This window comes from Amphibalanus amphitrite, unplaced genomic scaffold, assembly GCF_019059575.1.
Source record: "Amphibalanus amphitrite isolate SeventyFive unplaced genomic scaffold, NRLGWU_Aamphi_draft 001412F_arrow, whole genome shotgun sequence".
Classification (NCBI taxonomy): domain Eukaryota; kingdom Metazoa; phylum Arthropoda; class Thecostraca; order Balanomorpha; family Balanidae; genus Amphibalanus; species Amphibalanus amphitrite.
Window position 1 is genome coordinate 157,023 of NW_024882905.1, and position 20,071 is coordinate 177,093.

At 50.2% G+C, this 20,071-nt stretch overlaps 3 protein-coding genes across 5 annotated transcripts; 1 reads left to right on the top strand and 2 right to left on the bottom strand.

Annotated features, from left to right (window-relative positions):
- Window positions 1–408: 408 nt before the first annotated feature.
- On the bottom strand, window positions 409–9,055 carry LOC122372881 (metal regulatory transcription factor 1-like). The gene is made up of 7 exons (XM_043350544.1): window positions 8,993–9,055; window positions 7,975–8,106; window positions 7,129–7,349; window positions 6,105–6,255; window positions 5,251–5,382; window positions 4,612–4,777; window positions 409–3,598 (listed from the first exon to the last, which is right to left on the bottom strand). Exons 2-7 carry the CDS (start codon window positions 8,082–8,084, stop codon window positions 2,453–2,455), a joined length of 1,926 nt encoding a protein of 641 aa, XP_043206479.1. The 5' UTR covers window positions 8,085–8,106; window positions 8,993–9,055; the 3' UTR covers window positions 409–2,452.
- A 468-nt stretch (window positions 9,056–9,523) lies between these two features.
- LOC122372871 (40S ribosomal protein S4-like) lies at window positions 9,524–18,574 on the top strand. Of its 3 annotated transcripts, none has more exons than XM_043350524.1 (6): window positions 9,524–9,705; window positions 12,531–12,789; window positions 13,296–13,393; window positions 14,805–14,976; window positions 17,079–17,208; window positions 18,387–18,574. In XM_043350524.1, the coding sequence occupies exons 1-6, from the start codon at window positions 9,703–9,705 to the stop codon at window positions 18,505–18,507; spliced, it is 783 nt and encodes a 260-aa protein (XP_043206459.1). In that variant the 5' UTR covers window positions 9,524–9,702; the 3' UTR covers window positions 18,508–18,574. The 3 variants fall into 3 exon arrangements, with proteins under 3 accessions (XP_043206459.1, XP_043206460.1, XP_043206461.1); XM_043350525.1 differs by having other exon boundaries at window positions 9,665–9,687; XM_043350526.1 differs by having other exon boundaries at window positions 9,697–9,854.
- A 261-nt stretch (window positions 18,575–18,835) lies between these two features.
- LOC122372873 (PR domain zinc finger protein 13-like) lies at window positions 18,836–19,814 on the bottom strand. Its single transcript, XM_043350527.1, has 2 exons — window positions 19,397–19,814; window positions 18,836–19,118 (listed from the first exon to the last, which is right to left on the bottom strand). The coding sequence occupies exons 1-2, from the start codon at window positions 19,591–19,593 to the stop codon at window positions 18,995–18,997; spliced, it is 321 nt and encodes a 106-aa protein (XP_043206462.1). The 5' UTR covers window positions 19,594–19,814; the 3' UTR covers window positions 18,836–18,994.
- Between the last annotated feature and the right edge of the window lie 257 nt (window positions 19,815–20,071).

Consider the following 20,071-nt stretch of genomic DNA (forward strand, 5'->3'; position numbering starts at 1 on the left):
CTTAAGAAAAAAGAGTTGATCGAGATAGTAAAGAAATTTCATGGCGATTGCATGATGAATTCTTAGGCTATCGCCAACAGTTGGCAGGAGCAGGCTCCAGCCAAGGCTCCAGCCAACGGAAAGGATAAACTTCAAATAGTCTCAGAAAGTTTGGTAAAATCGGAGGGGTAGGTTCAATATGGTCATTCTTCGGTCCACTTGACACGGAAACCAAGGTTTTGAAAACTGAAATAGGTATTACTGGTGCCCTGTATCGCAGGATACCGGTCACACTCAATAGCAGTCTGTCAGTAGTTCCCACTTTCCATTGAACTACTGACAGGCTGTGATGCTGTGTCATGTTCAGTAATGTCTCCAGTCCATGCGTGGATATTTTAGAAGCAATATCAAAATTTTGCTAAACGCCCATTGAATTAAAAACTTTATTGCATAACTTGCAGGAGTCAAGGGTTTCTACATATGATTATTATCCAGAAAACTGATTGGTTTTGGTAAGCTACACAACGGAATAAACAGCAATACCAGGCAAGCGGCCCTTGCAAATAAAGATAAACAAGCAAGAATAGATTATTATCGATGCCACCATTAACGACGCAAAAACGACAGCACACCTACGTAACATCTGCTGCCCTTCTCACTGGCACTCACAAGTCGGAGCGAGAATCGACCCCTTCAGCGAACCGGGAGCACAGCCACACCACTCGACTGGCGGGCTCATAGGCGAGCCGGGACGACCACCGCACCACCGACTGGCGGTTTAACATCATCATGAGCATCCCATTTATCAAGAAAAAAAAAACGCGAATCAACATAAGTTGGAACTGGTGCAAAAGCACTTCATGAGCGAACCGCGCAATCGGTATTAGCGTAACGGTAAGCACACAGAGCTCTTAAAACCATAGGATGCCAATGCTAGATATAGTGACGTTTCATCGACAGACGTCAAAATGATAATCTGACTGTGTCGCAAGTGAATAACATTCGATCGGAAATTTATTGACGCCATGTGAGAGTAGAGAGGTAGGGTGTAGGGATCAATAGGGTGACGATGTAGGCATTGGCTATTTTTGCCATGACATTTTGGTTTCATACCGTAGGTGTTCTCTCGGCGAAATTTCTGAACATAGCATAGGACAGCGGCATTCAATTTCTCATCTGTACGGGTAACACCGCCGCCGTTATCGAAATGGTTACAGCGGACCAAAGGATGTTACAGCTAACCAAATCTGCCAGTTTTGCCTGTCGTGAACCGACGAGAGCAGCGACATTGCCGTCTCACCGTCAGTTTCGCACCGGGAAACCACGACTGCCGAGTCAGGAGCCCTCCAGCAGAGCGGGGAGCCCCTCCAGCCGATACGGGAGCCCTTCCATTGAGATTAGTAGTCACATCTCTAGCGGTGGAGGCTCGTTGGTCAACCACCTCCTACAGGCAATGGCTGGTTAACAAACCTAACAGAAATCTTCGATAAAACGTCACGATATCCAGCTGTTGACATCATCCGGGCGTATCTGCACATTTAGGATCTCTAAGTTCAAAAGAAACGACAAAGAATTAGGTACTTGTTTGCAAATCTTCACAGACTGAGGGATTGTGGTTGCCTTGGGAGGCTCAGCGCTGATAAAAGCAGCAGGAGCTGAACTTCACACAGTTGGTTGGACACTCTGGCGCGACCTTCGCCGTCAGGGCAAACGGCCGCGAAGACTGACGGCGACCGGAACATGTGACGCGAATGGCAGTTGGCTGTGCACCGGAGCGCATCGGTACTAACCACCAGAGGTGGAGCCCGCCGCGGGAGGGGGAAACCGCCTACAACTTTCCCTAATTAGTGACTTATTAGGCACAACAGCACCTACCTATAGCTAAGGCTTAAAGTACTGTGATTAACAGCAAATCATCCAAAGCAATCATGGTACTACCTACTAGTAACCGCCTCTTGAACACGCGCATTCAGCATAAGAATAAATAAACGAACTAGCGTTTTACACATAGCCCTGCCAGTATGCTGACTTAGTCACTATATATTAATGAAAGATAGTTTGTGAACTTATCGGATAAGCACATATTGCGTAACTGCTTGGCCAACATCAATAATCATAACTGTAGCCTAATGGAACAGTCGATTCCAAGAGGAACAACCGTTCGAAGGTCTCATGATACACGAAACACTCCGCTCCCTGCAATCATCCAGCAACGACACTGTGCGCCGAACACCCGCCCCCATGCACCGAACGACGCGAAAGCGTAAGCGTACTAAGCCATCTACTCTAGCCGAACTACTGGCGAAATCGCGTAAGGCGCAGGGCGCTTCGTCTACTACCACTACCGCTAAGGCTTCTAGCAATACGCTATAGTTATCCGTGCCTCCCCCCGTGTAACAATAACTCGGTCCGGCGGCGGACGGCACGAACTCGCCTGGCGTCGGCTCCCCGGGCGCTCCCGCCGGCCGCCGGCCTAGGCGGCGCTGTCTCCGGCGCCGCTGTCGGCCGGCCCGCCCAGCCACTCGGCCATGGTGTCGGTGTTGGACGGCTGCCCGGCCGCCGAGGCCAGCAGGCGCAGCAGGCCGTCCGCCGACTGGGCCGGCGGCGGCCCGTCCTCGCCGCAGCGCAGGCTCGGCTGCTCGCACGTCAGCAGGGTGCGCAGCACGCGCAGAAAGTCGCCGATACCGCCCGACGACGCCATGCGCGGGAACATGGCCTGCAGGAAGCTCTGCAGCAGGCCCAGCTTGTTCATGCACAGCGTGACGCAGCACGGCTCCGCGGCCGAGCGTCCCAGCAGCAGACTGTCGTGCAGGCAGGGGCCAGTCGTGCTGCCGCCGCCGCCGCCGCCAGCGCAGGCCGTCGTGCCGCCAGTCGTGCTGCCGCCGCTGTCGCCGCCAGCGCAGACCGCCGTAACGCCACTGCTGCCACTCCCGCCGCTAGCGCAGGCCGTCGTACCGCCACTGCCACTGCCGCTGCCACTGCCAGCGCAGACCGCCGTGGCGCCACCGCCACTGCCACCGGCGCCGCAGGCCGGCCGCGGGCCCGGCAGCGGGCTATCGTGCGAGCCGCCGCCGGTCGTCGCGCCCCTGGTCGCTGTACCGCCGCCACCGCCGCTTCCGCCGCCGCCGCAGACCGGCCCCTCGCCTGGCGGACAACACTCTGGCTGGTTGGGGCCGCAGCAGGCCTGGGCCGGGCGGGCGGCGGCCGCCGGCCGGGCTGTCTCGCACGTCTGCACCGCAGTGCTGGTCCGCCGGTTGGCGATGGCCGTCAGAAGGGCGGTGGCGGACAGGTCGGACGGGCTGAGGCCCTGAGAGCCGGCGGCCGGCGGCGGCGGGCCGCGCGGGCCGGCCGCCGCGCCCGGCGCCGTCACCGTGACTGATGCCGGCGGCTCGTCCTCGTCCTGTACGCCCGGCTCGGCCACCGTCACCGTCAGGTCCTCCCCGATCGGCACGATCAGCGGCGTGCCCCAGTCGACAGAGGACACCCCCGGGACAGCGGACATCCCCGGGACAGCGGACACTGCTGGGGCGGCGGACACGTCCTCCTGGACCGCGGACACCTCAGGGGTCGTTGAAGCGGACGGCGCAGCCGACTCTGTGCTGGGGCCGGCGGAGACACCCTGGACAGAACAAACATATGTCAGGGTCGGTCACTGGGCACATGCGAGCAAATAATTTACATGCCGGCAGGAAAACAAGTTCATCATTTTAGCACGTCTATTGTCTTATTCGATGTTGATGAACTGACATTTAAAAATCAAAGGGTTGAAGTTATTACACTACCAGTATAACGCCTTTTGGGGCGACTAACGGAGCGAGCGAGAGGGTGAGCCTTGCACGTGCGAAATTACGAGGGGGTACCTCCAACTGAGTTGTGCACGGCACCCTACTAACCGGTCTCTAGCGATGTGCCAAATTTGAGCACAATCGGCCCAGCCGTTCTCGAGATCTGGAAGCGGCACCCTGCACGTGCGCACGTGCAAAATGGGTCCCAACTGACTTTTGCACGGCACCCTACTAACCGGTCCCTAACCATGTACCAAATTTGAGCGCCATCGGTCCAGCCGTTCTCGAGATCTGGAATCGACCCCTGCACGTGCGCACGTGCAGCAGCACCTCAACTCTGGCACATGGATATGCATTGCATAGTGGGTGCCTACCTACATGCCAACTTTCAGCGCAATCGGCCAAGTAGTTACCGAGATATTGCAACAATTACAAAAGTGACACCTCTTCGTTTTGCACGTGGCACGTGCATAAGGGGTCACCCACATGCATCGGGAATAGTCCAATACTTGGTAGAAGGAATGAAGCTACCCTACAAAAATTACCGCATGTAAATCGGTCAAGCGGTTGCTGAGATATAAGCCTCGCAAAAGCGTGACCACGGCCGGCCGGCCGCTCATACTCAGAAATTTCAAGGAAAGACTACGCTCGCTTCGCTCGCTCCGTAACCAAAACAAAGTCCACATTCAAACTCCACATTTTGAAACTCCACATTCACCACACCAAATTTCACATTTCCACTACTGCGCCATACTCATGACAATGTGGACCTAATCGTCCTATCATATCCGATGGTCGGCACCGCACATGCCAGTACCACGGTACACAGTGCCGTCAGTGCTCCTACCTTGTGGTGGCGCAGCACGTGCATTCGCTGCGCGGACCGGGTGAGGAAGCGGCGCCCACAGTCCGGCTGCCGACACACGAACGGACGCTGCTTGGCGTGGGTGCGCTCGTGACTGCGCAGGTGGTGGGCCAGCGCGAACGAGCGCGAGCAGCCCGGCACAGAGCAGCTGGGGAACGAGAGGAGAGTGGTCAGAGTGTCATCTGGGGGGTGGGGGGGTAGAGCAGCCCGGCACCGGGCAGAGCGAGGGAGGAGAGTGGTCAGAGTGTCAGCTGGGGAGGGTGAGAGTGGTCAGAAGGTCAGCTGGGGAGGGAGAGAGTGGTCAGACGGTCAGCTGGGGAGGGAGGGAGTGGTCAGAAGGTCAGCTGGGGAGGGGAGTGGTCAGACGGTCAGCTGGGGAGAGGAGGGAGTGGTCAGAAGGTCAGCTGGGGAGGGACAGAGCAGACAATAGTCACTAAACCGGGCATGCGCAGCGGCCAAAGAAGGTTAATTACTGGGCAGCCGAGAGCCAAGGCCATTTTCTATGCTAGCGGAATACGGAAAAGCACTCCCTTCACATTGAAAAACACAATTAATTTAGACACAACGGCGGATTATTCGGACATTTACAGACATGAAATGGTGATGGAGCTCTGAACGTACCTGAACGGTTTTTCGCCCGTGTGAATGCGCTTGTGCTTCTTGAGATCGGAAAGTGTGGTAAAGAACTTCAGGCAGTCTTGCTCCGAGCAGTTAAACGTAGTGCCCTCGTGAATACGCTTATGAGAGTTCAGCCTGAAACGAGGCAACAACAGCAAATTACACTCACGCAGTCCATCGAAGTAAAAATGGAAAAGACTTATCAAACAACCGCAGTCTTCTACAATGAAACAAACGATAAAACAAAATAACGAATCTATCAAATAAAGCATGAAGATTGAAGAAGCCCGGTCATATAACGACAGCATTCTTCCAAAACATAATAAATCAAATGAATACATGGCATCCACCAATAAATACAAAAATACCGTTTATAACACATCAGAAATCAACCAAATCAACCAAACAGTTGGCACACACACAGGTGTTCGTTTGCCGGTCTCCCGCTGCCCGGCTGGACCATTGGCAGTGGACGGTGGTGCTCAGTTGGGACGGGGTGACACGTGTACTGGCCTCAGTGTGGGACAGGCGGCGTCTGACCACCTGCCCGCCGGCACTCTCCGCCGCGCTGGACCGCCGCCGCCGGCTCCGACCGCCCGCCGCCGGCTCATAGCGAGAGCAGCGATCGTACGAGCGCAACCATCGACCGGGCCATACACATGACCATGTGCTAGCTACCATCATCCATTTTCATGACTGCAAAAGGTTTACCCGTCACTCATTTTATCGATCAGCAAACAAAGTGTTCACAAAACGGGTTCATAAGTCTGAAGCGCCAACAATCACAAAAAACACGCCCATGACATGATCCGCTGCAGCGACAGATCCCGCGCCCACCCGCCCCGTGTCAGCGTTACCTGTAGAGCGTCCGGAACGTTTTCTCGCAGCCGGAGATGTCGCACCCGTAGGGGCGCTGCTTCGAGTGGACGCGCAGGTGCACCTTGAGTCGGTAGGACGTCATGAACATCTTGCCGCAGCTCGGGTCCGTGCACACAAAGTTGTACTCGCCTGCAACGGTGCGAGTCAGAATCAAACACGCGAAAAAATGCCTCAACAGCAGGTTAAAAACTTATTTTGAAAAGATAACAAAAATGTTGTAAATGTTTTTATAACGATATCAGTGCCGATTCTAAAAATTCTCGAAAGTGGTTAAATCTGATAAAAACGTAACGTGCGAATAACGATAAGGATATGTACTAGGTAGCGTCATGTACAGTACGACAAAATTTATTGCACAATATGGACATACAGTGACAAAAATGAAAGCATGTTTGGTTTCATTTCTCATTTCTAAACATCTAACCGTTGTTATATAATGGTCCTGGTCACACTGCACGTGTTTTATGACCGCTTATCGCGAGATGTCCTCTTTTCAAAGATATGTGCGATGCGATAACGATAAACAGAGTAAAAAAGTGGTCGGGTCCAGACAAGATAAGCCGCGTCAAGCGGTAAAAACTGACTTTATGAGCTTGATAATGTCCTTGCCAATATGAATCAAACAGGGAAAGTGATCAGACACCTGACCAGATGTCTAATCCCCAGAATTTTATTACCAGTGCACACCCCAGTAAACTACTGACAGCCATAGGAAGATGTTTGTGCTGAGCTGGGGCTGCCTGGGCGCAGCAAATCCGCCGCCGCCCTAACGGTGACCTTGACCTCCACCGTCTGCTGCGGCTCCAAAGCCAAGCCAGAGTGGAATTGGGAGAGCTCGGGCACCCCCAGCTCGGCAGTCGGCACAAACCTTTACTTATGCTGACAGATTCCCGACAGTACATAAAACAGCATGGCACAGCACAGCACACAACTGACAGCACAGACTTACAGCACATCCCTGCTGACAGTCTGACCTGTGCGCCCTCCGGCCGGCAGTCTGACCTGTGTGCTTCTTCAGGTGGGTGGTGAGGTTGCCGCGTGTGCTGTAGGAGCGCGTGCAGCCCTCGTAGGTGCAGTGCAGCCGCTTCACCTCTGTCAGGTTGGTGTTGGGGTCGCGCGAGGTGAGCGTCATGGTGGCGTGGCTGGGGTCGGACGGCATCGCCTGCAGGCCCGGGTGCACCTTGATGTGCACCTTGTCCGCCTGCACCGTGTGGTGGACGTACCTGACGGCGGCGCGCACAGTCGGCCACGTCAAATATACACACACAAATGTACTGTCAAATTATGTTGTTACCACTCAAGTCAATGAGACCCAGGTTGTAAAAGACAAAACGTCAAATACTCAGAACTTTTACATCGCAGTAGGCAAAGTCGAAAAAAATGAGAGGTTCATTTTGGGAAACTATTCTAACGATATCACTTTCACTCACTACTTTTTGTGAAAGAAAGCACAGTCCCGCAGCTCAGTCAGTAGAGCGTTGGACTGCGCGTGGTGAGAGCACGCGTTCCCGGTTATAATAGACCGTGTTCGAAGCGCGACGGGCGCCTGGCGTTTATGGGCCTCCTGACAGGTATGGTTGCGGTTGGTGGCAGGCCGTAGTCAGGTGAAGTCAGTGAGGGGACCGGCCGTGCGCGGCTATGTGCGCACGCTAAACTTTGGGCTCCAATTTCTGCCATAGAATTGGAATTGCACAATCGGAGGGTAGAGGGCAGGGTCAACGCAGCAAGCTTCGCTTAGCGGGGACTCTCTCCTTGTGAATTCTTCCATTCAGAAGGTTCGGACTAAAAAAAAATCTAAATCAGAAAAAGCATTAATGGAATTTCGATGAGCCATGTTTTACATCTTACCCCATGTTCTCCTGTGATCCGGATGAGCTACCTTCCTCATACTTTGCTTCTTGCTGAGAAATATCTTCATTTTCCAAAATAAGAAAAGTTTGCATATCTTTGTCACTCATCTTTATCAAATGGCGTTAGAATCTGTGAAATAAAATCGGTTATGATCAGTTGCTTCTTAGCACTTCCTGGTAGTGAGTCAGAAATAAATTAAATCTGTAACAGATAACAGCTACTGTAATCCCTGACCATCCCCAGCGACCCCAGGGAGGTCGGACTCTTCTCCATGCTTCCACTCTCTGATCCGGGATGACCGGTCACCTTTATCCAACGTGACCTGGGAACTTGGGAACAAGCTCCGCGTCGGCGGCGCATTAAAGTGGCAGCCTTTTTCATTTCAACCTCCCTTGGCAGGGGCGTATGTAGAAAACCAACCCCCTCCCCCCTGGTGGTAACACCTATGCATATATGGGCAGAGGTTGTTTATTCATGAATAATTCATGTAAAAAATGTCAGATCACAACAGACTGTATTGTATTGTATTGTATTGTATTGTACAATCATGAGCGATCCACATTCTGAAAGTGTGTGGCGATTATTGCTCAGAATCCTTATCCGCGATTACTAAACTGAAACCTGACTTGTTTTGCGATAGAATATGCAAAACATTTCAATAATTAAATTGTGTGCCCTTTCACACGCCTTTGCTTTCTCTTTCTTTATCTGGGTCTTTCTCATCTTTACCATTATTATTGCTGGAGACGCTAGCAAATTTATACTTCATGCCAATGACAAAAAAACATGCTGTGACATCAACATTATCATTTTAACTGGAACCAAAGTGTCTGCTATAATGCTTCATTGCTTTATTCAACCATTGGCATAGAAAATACAGTTCACAGCAGCAAAATGCTCATCTTGGGCCCGAAACCTGGTCTGTGATCAGTCACCCCGGGTATCATTGTCACCCCGTTTTACGGTACGCTCCCATGCCCCTAAGGGAATCTTGCCCTAAGGCACCCACACTCACACAAAGCAAACTATTTCAACCGACCAAGGCCGTGTATAACAACCGACTGATGCAAGCGATGCAAGTTACAAATAAAATAAAATCAAATCAAAATAAAATGTTTGTTTCCTATTCGATTTTTGGACGCCGGTGAAAACAGGGCGCCGGAGGGCATATTGGTCACGTGACATTTGGAACTGCTCCCGCTCCAAGGGCCTTCTATACCTATGCCAAACGTCACGTGTAAAATTCACGAAACTTGATCAAATCGCCCCAGGCGCCCTGTTTTCACCGTCGTCCCGATTTTTCCTCTGCGCCATGATGAGCATATGTGCGCCTTTTTCATCTTATTTGTATGGAGCCTATTTCACTGCAGAACGTTGAAATATGCTTAGGCAATTTTTTGTTAAAGTTTTCATCTTAAAAGTCAAAATATTTTCAAAATAGAAGAAAAGAATATTTCTCTCCAACAATTCGGTACAAACAAACAATTCAACATGAAACTTTTCATCGAAAGCAACAAAACAATATTGCATTAGAATAAAACAAAACAAAAAATGAGGTGTATTTATGAGATGAAAAGTGAAGATGAATTGTGTAAATGTTTTAAAAAAATAGAAGTGACAAAAATTTCCTGACAGTTTAAAAATGATATTTTAAATTCCTTTCTTATTGCTTGTGAGTTTGTTTTTCTGGCAACGCAGCATGTCCTTTCTGTAAGCGCCGCAATCATGGTGGGTCGACAATCGTCGTTTTCTACATTTACTTGTTGTTCTCGCAAGCAAAACTGGTTGTTAGTCACGATTACTTTTAAGATGAAGATCATTATTTCTTTTAAATCGTTCAAGTAGGCTTTGCTGGTGCCAGATGTCAAGTTTCTCATGTAGGTAACTCAAACTCGTCTCGTCACATCTCTGTTCGGATCCCTGTTGCCGTGGAAGGGTACCTAAAGGTTATCCATTATTACTTATGTGGTTAATGTCACACTATTTTTTGATGTGTTGTGCCATGCATTTGATGCTTGTGTGGGTAGTTTTTAGAATTATCACTAGATTTGCAACATTAACCCCATTTGGGCTTGGTCTGTTATTGTTTCCTGGCATGTTGACTTTAGATGCTATGATGCTAGGGTTTGAAGGAATATGCTCAGAATGTACGGATCTTGCGACTGCGAGATTGAGCGGTAGGTTTTGCACATTAACATTATGGTTATATCTCAGAAACAAATTGTTCTACGATGAAGCCATTTTACATGATCATGGCCGGCTTGTGAACCAACAAGTCGATCGCATCTTCAACACTTAAAGCTGACGAAGATATAGACTGAAGTACACTAAATTTTCTAGGTGCAAAACCTATAGCTAAAACCTGCTAGACCTTTACCTCAATTGGGCTGGGAGTAGGTCATATTAATTTCTAAGCTTTGTGAATTGGTCCTAAAGCCATTGAGACCTGAACTAAGGAGGATATTGAGATGGTCAAAGCGATTGAATTGAAGGATTATTGTTGAAAAATGAAAATAATTGTGTGCTGATAGTAAAGGAGTTGACCTATGGTTGCAACAAGTTAGTAAAAGTAGAATGTTTAGGGTCTGTTCCCGTCGCTCCTCCCAAAAAATCTCGGATGAGGTTGGATGAGCTTGGAGGAGAGCCGTTTCAGAGGAGCCACGGGAACATTTTCGCGAGGAAATCAGCTGTTTGCGGGCTGTAACGGTCGGCGATTTATGGCGCGCAAACATAAATCAGGAGATAATTATCGCTTTCTTATAAAATAACCTTAGATTTATATCAAGCCTTACTATTTAAAGATATCCAATCGTCATCAATCTCTAAAATCATTTCCACTTCCCTCAAATCTCATTTATAAACAATTCACTTTTGTATTACGTGCGCCAAATATGTCTACGCAAGAGCCTCCTCCAAAAAACCAACTTTCGTTTGGGATGAGGGAGGAGGCAAATAGTGGTGGTGAGATGTGAAATCAAGATGAGCTTGGAGGAGCTTGGAGGAGCGACGGGAACGATTTTTTGAAACGAGAGGAGGTTAGAGGAGCTTGGAGGAGGTTAGAGGAGCGACGGGAACAAACCCTTAGACAGTTAGCAAACTGTAACAGAGGGTAACTAAATAAGGTAGGTAGCTTATGTTGTCCACTGGCCTTATGGTGTTCCATCCACCACCACTAGTCAGTAAGAAAAAGGCTTGATGGATATATGTTTAGATTAGCTATGGATTAGCTATTTTTGTTTAGTCAGGTTGATAATGTCACTTAATTTGTAGTGGCATTACTGAAATTTCATTAAATTTGTTAGTGTCATTGATATGTTAAGTGATTAGAGAAGAAAAATTCAACACTTCCTTTTAAACAAAATGTTACATTCTATGGATGGCTGGTCAGCTATGCTTTCTAGTCTACTTTAATTGTATAGTTACTTAGCTTATTTAATGTTAGTATTGAATCATATTTACATTTATTATCAGGGATTTAAAAGTAACTTCTTTTAAATCCCTGATACTTCTTTGTTAAATAAAACACACAAGCGGCATTTATCATCAAGACTGAAATATCACTTATGAGCTTGAGTTATAGATTTTACTGAGAAGGCATTGTAGGAACAATGTTAAGTGCAGAGGCTCTATACAAAGCACCAAACTCCATGCTTTAGGCCACAAAATTGGGCTGCTGTTGGAAGAACTAGCTTTAGTGTAAGGTGTGTTGCATAACTGGAGACAGTGTTCTAAAATTGAATTCTGGTTGAATATGCCAATGAAGAAAAAATCCTAGGATAAAAAAGGAAATACCCATAGTATTTTTGCTGAAAGGGCATTCCTCCATTTTCAAAGCAAATTGATAAGAGCAGGATTTAATCTAAGAAACTTGACAGGATCTGAAAGCAAAGGATGTGGATTCAACCATCAAGTGATAAGCTGTTTTATAGCTGATCAGCTGATAGCTGATTAGCTGTCAAATAGCTGTTTGAATACATAATAAACTTTCCAAAGATTAAATCATGCCACTTTTTGTTATTTTGGGGATGAAAATATTTTCCTCATTAAGTGTGATTTTCCACCCTAAGTTCCCGTGCCATTTCTTTTCATTCCATTCCATTTCAAAATTCCTTAGGTAGTAGGTACTTGTAGTCACATGCCAATTGTAAACTTTTCTTTTGTAAAATCCTTTTAGTTAAGACTGCTGAGCTTGAGTCATTGCCATCAATGTGGCTTTAGGCCAGTTTTATTTAGGAAAACCTTCAGCAGCAGTCATTTTTGCCTGAAGTCTCAGTTGGATTTTTTCTAGTCCTCTTATTTTCTCGTATAAGTAGTTCATATTCAGCTGTTTTTCAGATTACCAGGAATAGCAGCTCACAGCTGGTATTTTTGTTTTTCTTTTCTTTAGGTGTCCACTGGTCTTCCTACCATATTTACCATTTAATATTTTTCTTTACCATTTATTGTTTTTCTACCTTTCTTGCCTTTACTTTTTTAATCGGTTTTGACATATGTATCAAAGGCGAGATGCATTGCTATTATATGTCAGTACTAATGACAGTGGCTTTTTCCAGGCGAGAGGACCGAAGAAGCACTTGAAGCGTCTCAATGCCCCCAAGGCATGGATGCTGGGGAAGCTCGGGGGCCCGTTCGCCCCGCGCCCGAGCTGTGGCCCCCACAAGCTGCGGGAGTCGCTCCCGCTGCTCATTTTCCTGAGAAACCGTCTCAAGTACGCCCTGAACGGCACAGAGGTGAAGAAGATCCTGATGCAGCGATTTGTCAAGGTTGACGGCAAGGTCCGCACTGACGCGACCTTCCCCGCCGGATTCATGGGTGAGTTTCATGTTTGCAAACTTGTACAGACACACTCATACACCCATCTGTACACTTGTGCAACATTACTCGAATCAGTCAGTTACCTACTTCTCCGGGCGCCCAAAAACCCCATTTCATCATCATCATCATCAGTCAGTTACTTCAACATTGGGTTCAATGCGCTAAAGTCGTTACTTTGATGATCGTCGCTGGTTTCCGACGACTTTGGTCTGGTCCGTGTCGTTGCTCCTGCTGGGGGTGCAGTGGAGGTAGCAAGTAGTTGAAAGGGGTGTCCAAAGTGTTTGTTTTGCCTCGTTTGTTGCTGGCCATGTTGAAAATGTGGTGTTGATGATCTTTCTCATCATATTCTCCCATGGCAACATGAAATGACCTAAACCAAGTGTTTTGTTCCTTTGAGCATCTCACTCCTAACTGGTCAGACATTCTGAGGCCCGTGTCTGTCGTGTGGTGGTCGTGTATGGCGTTGTATCACCAGCCTCATCAGCCGGTGTCTCTGCCCCCAGACGTGATCACCATTGAGAAGACGGGCGAGAACTTCCGTCTCATCTACGACGTGAAGGGACGGTTCACCGTGCACCGCATCACCAAGGAGGAGGCATCGGTGAGTGAACCGGCCGGCCGGACAGCGCACCGTCGTGTTGAAAACGTGGGCACGATATACCACTTCTGTCCATGTTCTCCCGCGACTACAGAGAAGCGACCATAACCAAGTGGTGTGCTCCGCTGATCACGTCACTCCTAAACGGTCGGACATTGCTCAGCGGCTATGAACCTTTTTTAATCGATTAGCGTTTTGTATCGGCGACAGTGGGCTTTGGGTACTGTCTGCTATCGTCTCATCTATATTACTATTTGAGGAGGGTGCGTCTGTCCGTTACCGAGGTCCCGACTTGGTGCTGCTTTGCGTGGACTACAGGCCAGACCGTTGCACCTAGCCCGGTGAAATTTGCACAAATCATAGATCAAGGATGCGCGACGTGCCTTTGAGGGGTCTGACCTCGATCGGGTCGATAGGGAGCGCGTGGCGCGTGCCCAAAAAGTGCAAATTCGCGTCATAGACTTTACATGTATAAATCGGCTTGCGAAATCAGTCGAAAATGGCCAAATTTGCCCGACACGCGCCACGTCCCCGTGAAATATCTCGGTAACCGTGGGCCCGATCGGCACGGGGAAAACAGCATCGTGTAGATAATTGAACGGGCTATCGAATGGTGTGCGGTGCAGGGGATGGCACGCGCCACGTGCACTGGGGAGGGCACTTTTATTTGGAAAATTGACGTTTTGGACGGATTTCGGAATTTATATTATTTTCAGGTGACCGTCAGACGGAGCGAGTTGAAACAACGCCTATTAGCAATAAAAATGTACCGCCTCTCATGGAAAAATGTGAAAAGCTGATTGATCCAAATCAAGGTGGTACAAATCACGGGAGAAAATGGTGTTTGTCAATTTTGTGCCACTTTATTTATCACACGGGTTTGCTCCATGATCTGATATCTCTGGCAATTAAAAATTAGCACCGTTGGAAAGAGCATTCAATTCTGTCCAATATTCACTCTTCATTTTTGCATGACGGGCTACAGTATTCTTAAAAATGTAAATGTTCCAAACCATTACATCGTCATTTTTAGCGAAATTCATCGATGGCCCTCAAAAGACTTCACGCCAGTTTTCGAATCATTCTTAAGTAGAACGCATGATAATACGACACGGGCACCTCGATGCGATGGATCTTTTTTGTTTCACTACAAAATGTTTGGCCGTCAAAAAGCAATCGAACGAAATGGACACCAACCAAATCGACACAGACCAACCCAATACCCACGGGTCAAAAATAACCCTTCTTTGCGTTGCGGAGCACGCGGGTAACCCTAGTCTTCCCTGTATTCTGGGCTCCTCCATACCATCATACTACCAGGCTGTTGCATGAAATAATTCGTGTCAGGCACCTGGAAACCTCGAGGCTGATTCACGACCCGCTCGGTAACGTCTCTCCGTCTGCCCGCCCGCAGTACAAGCTGTGCCGCGTCAAGGAGCTGCGCGTCGGCCCCAAGGGCATCCCCAACCTGCTGACCCACGACGGTCGCACGATCCGCTACCCGGACCCGCAGATCAAGGTCAGCGACACCATCCAGCTCGACCTGGCCACCGCCAAGATCAAGGACTATCTCAAATTCGACACCGGTGAGTTCCGTAGGGCGGCTAGGTGTGTTAGGGTCGGTAGGGTGGGCTGTGAGCGCGTGGGACACAAAGCCAGTTCGAAGACGCGCGGCTGTGCACTGCGGCCGCGTGTTCAAAAGCTCGGCGACAGTGATGGCTCGCCGACGGTCGCTGGCCCCGGCCCACATCTGGGGTCAGCATTACCAATGACGAGTACAATTCGTTTGAGCTGCTATGCTACCTGCTAGGAGAGTTTGCTGATCAACTACCAGTGTGTTTGTGTCTGTGTCTCAGTGTCTGAACTGTAGGTAGACCACCAACCGGGGAGTTTCGCCCGATACCGTGTGTCTGTGTGTCAGTGTCTGTGCGGCTAAACTGCCAATGTGTGCATGTGGCGCTCGACTGCCACGGATTGTGTGCGGTGTGTTCTGGTATACTAATGGTGTGGGTATGACAGCAGTGCACAATGCACCTGTCCTTTACATATGTTACCATGAGTGTGAGCAAGTGTGGAGTTTGTTGGATGGGCGAGGGGACGAGAGGTGGGAGACTGCACCCGGCCATTTTGTGATTCGGTCGGTGGCATTCACACGAAGCCATTGTTTATCAGGACTGTGCAACAGTTGGGGAGGCTGGTCAGCCTCGGACGTTCGAGCTCCGAGTCCGGACCGGCCGAATCCATATTACGTCTTGCGTCCAGAAGCCAGTCACAAGCCGTTCAGTCGTCATACTCCAGCGTAACTTACTCAGCTCGATTCTTAGTTGAGCAGCAGGCTGTGGTTACCTTTAGATTGTGCATAGTTTTACGATTATGTTACTCAGCTTCTTTTTCGGGCAAAGCTTTTGCAGATGTGGATATGATTGTGGAGCTTCTCATTTCTGTCGAACCATGGGATCGTTATAATGCGCATATCATGCCCAGGGATAAGTCTAGGCTACAATCTCAATGTTAGGAATAAATTTGTGCGCATTCCAGGGTATATCGCCTGAACAGATGATCCGTCATAAATTCGTCGCATTATACGCCGGTGTTCGTAAACTGAGGCAAATAAGAGGGCTATTATAAATGTTATGCATAGCAGCTCATAGATGACAGTGGACTTGATAGACCTGCGGCAGAAGTCTACTGTTATCGATTATTGCACAGCTTGATAAATACCGATGCCAGTTCGAAGACGCGTGTTCATATTTTCAGTGGACGCGTGTTCAAAAGCTTGGCTATAGCATCCTCTTTCCAACGGTCGCTGGCCTCTGTGCCCGTCTGAGGGCAGCATCACCAATGGACAGGACACGCGCAGACGATATTTTGTCCTCCCGAGGATCTAGGGTTGCAACGGTGATAGATTGTCGGCGGTGTGTAACATCACTTCGCCCTATTCACTACAATTCACGAAACTCAGAGAAATAGTCTGACTGAATTTTATCAAATGAAAATGTTTGCAAAACCGTCAATTGGTTGAACTTGAGAAACGTCTGTTCTTCAGCTTTGGCCTTGTGAAAAAAAAAACTTAAAATATTTCCGGATATGCGGTGTATAATATGATCCATGTGCTAGGACGTGTCGGCTAACACATGGTCGTAAGCCAGAAACATTTTACCTACAATTTGTATGGAGCTTTATTTGTTGCTTATTGTGCTGTTAGCTGTCGTTCTCCTACAGTGAAGTATGTTATAAAACTGCAGTATACATACACACTTCATAGGCAACAGTGGACCTACAGGGTATACATCTATGCAGGGGTCTAGCTGTTGTCGATGCACAACTTGACAAATGTCATTTGCCAGTTCGAAGACGCGTGTTCATATTTTCGGTGGACGCGTGTTCAAAAGCTTGGCTATAGCATCCTCTTTCCAACGGTCGCTGGCCTCTGTGTCCGTCTGAGGGCAGCATCACCAATGGACAGGACACGCGCAGACGACGCGCTGCCGACCTTGATGACTGCTTTGTGTTTTGTGGGCGTCTGTCTGCTAGTTATCTGTGGTTTCGTGTTAGCATTGCGCCGTGGCTTTGACGTTAGATATAAAGCGTTGTCAGTGCCTGTTGTCACTGTTAGCTAGGACCAGTTGCACATTGTCCGTGAAATGTTCCTACGTAAACTAACGCTCCTCTCCGTAACTGTCGGCAGGTAACCTGTGCATGATCACCGGCGGCCGTAACTTGGGTCGTGTCGGCACCATCATCCACCGGGAGCGTCACCCTGGCTCGTTCGACATCGTGCACGTCAAGGACACGGCCGGACACAAGTTCGCCACCAGGTACGGTCCCCCCCCCCCCCTCCGCGACACACGGGCTAGTGACGCCAGACCGAAGACGCGCCGCCACCAACTCTGTGGAGGCGCGTTCAAAATCTTGGCAACAGAAACGGCTCTCCAACGGTCGCTGGTTTTGTGATTCTCGTCCAAGAGCAGCATTACCAATGGAGTGTACAATTAGCATTTTTGTTCAATTTCCTGTATATTTCTGTTAATGTCACCGTGAACAGTGGTGTATCGTTGCTCTCATTACGGAGCGAGCGAAGCGAGCGGAGTCTTACGTAGAATAACGGAAATTTCTGAGTATGAGCGGCCGGCCGGCCGGCCGTGCGGACGCTTTTGCGAGGCTTATATCTCAGCAACCACTTGACCGATTTACATGCGGTAATTTTTGTAGGGTAGCTTCATTCCTTCTACCAAGTATTGGACTATTCCCGATGCATGTGGGTGACCCCTTATGCACGTGCCACGTGCAAAACGAAGAGGTGTCACTTTTGTAATTGTTGCAATATCTCGGTAACTACTTGGCCGATTGCGCTGAAAGTTGGCATGTAGGTAGGCACCCACTAGGCACTGCATATCCATGTGCCAGAGTTGGGGTGCCGCTGCACGTGCGCACGTGCAGGGGTCGTTTCCAGATCTCGAGAACGGCTCGACCGATTGCGCTCAAATTTGGTACACATTTAGGGACCGGTTAGTAGGGTGCCGTGCACAAGTCAGTTGGGACCCATTTTGCACGTGCGCACGTGCAGGGTGCCGCTTCCAGATCTCGAGAACGGCTGGGCCGATTGTGCCCAAATTTGGCACATCGCTAGAGACCGGTTAGTAGGGTGCCGTGCACAAGTCAGTTAGAGGTACCCCCTCGCAATTTCGCACGTGCAAGGCCCACCCTCTCGCTCGCTCCGTTAGTCGCCCCAAAAGGCGTTATACTGGTGTTATTTCACGGTAGGCACATTGCCTTTCTGAGTGCATTTTTGAAGGTGAACTTATATGCTCGAATTTCGATCTTTTATACTCATGATGTATTTTATCGCAGTTTTTTATTCAAAGCCATTTTTATTCTGTTTAGTGTTCACTTTTTCTGGTTAGTGTCCGTGTAGCGTCCTCGTTGCGTGTGGTGGCTGGTGGCAGCCACCTCTCGCAGCACATGTGTCGCTAACTGCGCTCTGTGCCGTCGGCAGGCTGCACAACGTGTTCGTCATCGGCAAGGGCACGCGCGCCTACGTGTCGCTGCCCAAGGGCAAGGGTGTCAAGTTGTCGATCGCCGAGGAGCGCGACCGGCGGCTGGCGCAGAAGAGCTAGACGGCCATCACGCAGGGCGGCAGAGCGCTATTTCACATCGCCCAATACACGACCAGACAGAACGTGAGATGTGTGTTAGTGGAGATGGGCTCAGTGGCTATAGGGTGGGTCTGCTGTGGGGGTGTGGCAGTCCAGTCGAGGACCGGGACTCCGGGCCTGGGTGACCGGAGAAGTGGAGGCTCGACAATCGCTCGGTTGGGAACACGTGGAACGTGCTCCTAGACACGGCAGTGGAAGGGATCTGACGTGAGACGAAGGAGAGTTGAAAGTAAATTAGGGTGGGTGGAGTCCCAGCTGAGAAGCCAAGTTCATTCTACAAAGGCATTGCCTCTTTACGATATGTATATTTGTACAGTATTTGTTCACGCATTTGGTAGGAACACTAGCATTGGTACACACGCATTTGTACGAACAGTTTGGCATTTCTGAGATCACCTGAGTGGCTGTATCGACTCGACACCGTTCCGAGCGCGTTAGCCCGGCTGCGCTATGTGGCCGGCGGGTGGGCGGTGGCCGTCTCGGCGGCCCCGGCCGGCGTCTGCCCGTGTCGCGACCTCATGTGTCGCTCCAGGTCCCGGCGCCGCACCAGCACCTTTCCACAGATCTCGCACCTGGCGGCATAGGGACGGTGTCGGAGCGACCTCCGCGGCAGGGGGCGCCCCAGGTCGCTAGTCGCTACTGATAAAGCCCTAGCCGGGTCGGCAGCTGCCTGTTAATTACTTGTTCGATCGAACAAGTCGTCGATTAAGTGCGCTAAAGACTGACAGTAAGGATATGAGCACTCCTTTCCGCTATTAGTTGGTGTTTTTGCAGCCTTGCTGGATTCGTTCTGAATGAATGCGGCCTCCGGCACAGTACCTCTGCTGGCTGCAGGCACTTTGTTCCTCACCTGTAGGGCGTCTCGCCGTCGGCGTGCAGTCGCACGTGCTTGTTGAGGTTGCTCGGGTCGCCAAACGGGCGCGCGCAGATGCGACAGCAGAGCGGCTTGTAGCCCGTGTGCGTGCGGATGTGAATCTTGAGGCCGTACTTTCGCGAGTACAGTTTGCCGCAGTAGAGGCACACGTGGCCCTTGCTCGAGCGGCCCATGCTGGAGACGAGCGACTCGACCTGGGCGCAGACGTGGCCCGGGCTGGGCGAGGGCTGAGGGGGGCCGGGCGGCCAGGCCAGCCGGCCGCCCCGGCAGCCCACGGCCAGGTGCAGCTTCAGCGGGTTAGGCTGCTGGAACAGCTGGCCGCAGAGGTGGCACCCGTACCGGCCCCCGCCTGTGAAGGGGAACAGGGGGTGTCACTCAGCGGACTTTTGAGTGGTCAGGGAGCTGTCCCTGCCTAGCCTTTAGGGGTGGAAGACGCTGGGAAGTTACGAGATGACACGTGGGTGGGCATAGGCCCTGACCCCGCCTGTGAAGGTGGGACAGAGGAGGTCAGTGACCCCGGGTCACTCGGGGGACCTGTGTAGCGGTTACAGGGCCTGCCACCTGGTGGGGCGGAGGGAAACGCAGACAGACGGGGGCGAGCACGCTTCCTGCTGACGGAACGCAACAGACAGGACGCCCAGTGTATGTGTC

Coding starts and splice junctions, on each gene's coding strand:
- LOC122372881 (XM_043350544.1), bottom strand. CDS start 8,084: ATGAGTGACAAAGATATGCAAACTTTTCTTATTTTGGAAAATGAAGAT. Junction 5,383..6,104: donor ACGTTCCGGACGCTCTACAG/GTAACGCTGACA, acceptor GCCTCGTTTCAG/GCTGAACTCTCATAAGCGTA. Junction 4,778..5,250: donor ACGGGCGAAAAACCGTTCAG/GTACGTTCAGAG, acceptor CTCGTTCCCCAG/CTGCTCTGTGCCGGGCTGCT.
- LOC122372871 (XM_043350524.1), top strand. Junction 12,790..13,295: donor CTTCCCCGCCGGATTCATGG/GTGAGTTTCATG, acceptor CTCTGCCCCCAG/ACGTGATCACCATTGAGAAG. Junction 14,977..17,078: donor CTATCTCAAATTCGACACCG/GTGAGTTCCGTA, acceptor AACTGTCGGCAG/GTAACCTGTGCATGATCACC.
- LOC122372873 (XM_043350527.1), bottom strand. CDS start 19,593: ATGGGCCGCTCGAGCAAGGGCCACGTGTGCCTCTACTGCGGCAAACTG. Junction 19,119..19,396: donor GACGGCGAGACGCCCTACAG/GTGAGGAACAAA, acceptor CTATGCCGCCAG/GTGCGAGATCTGTGGAAAGG.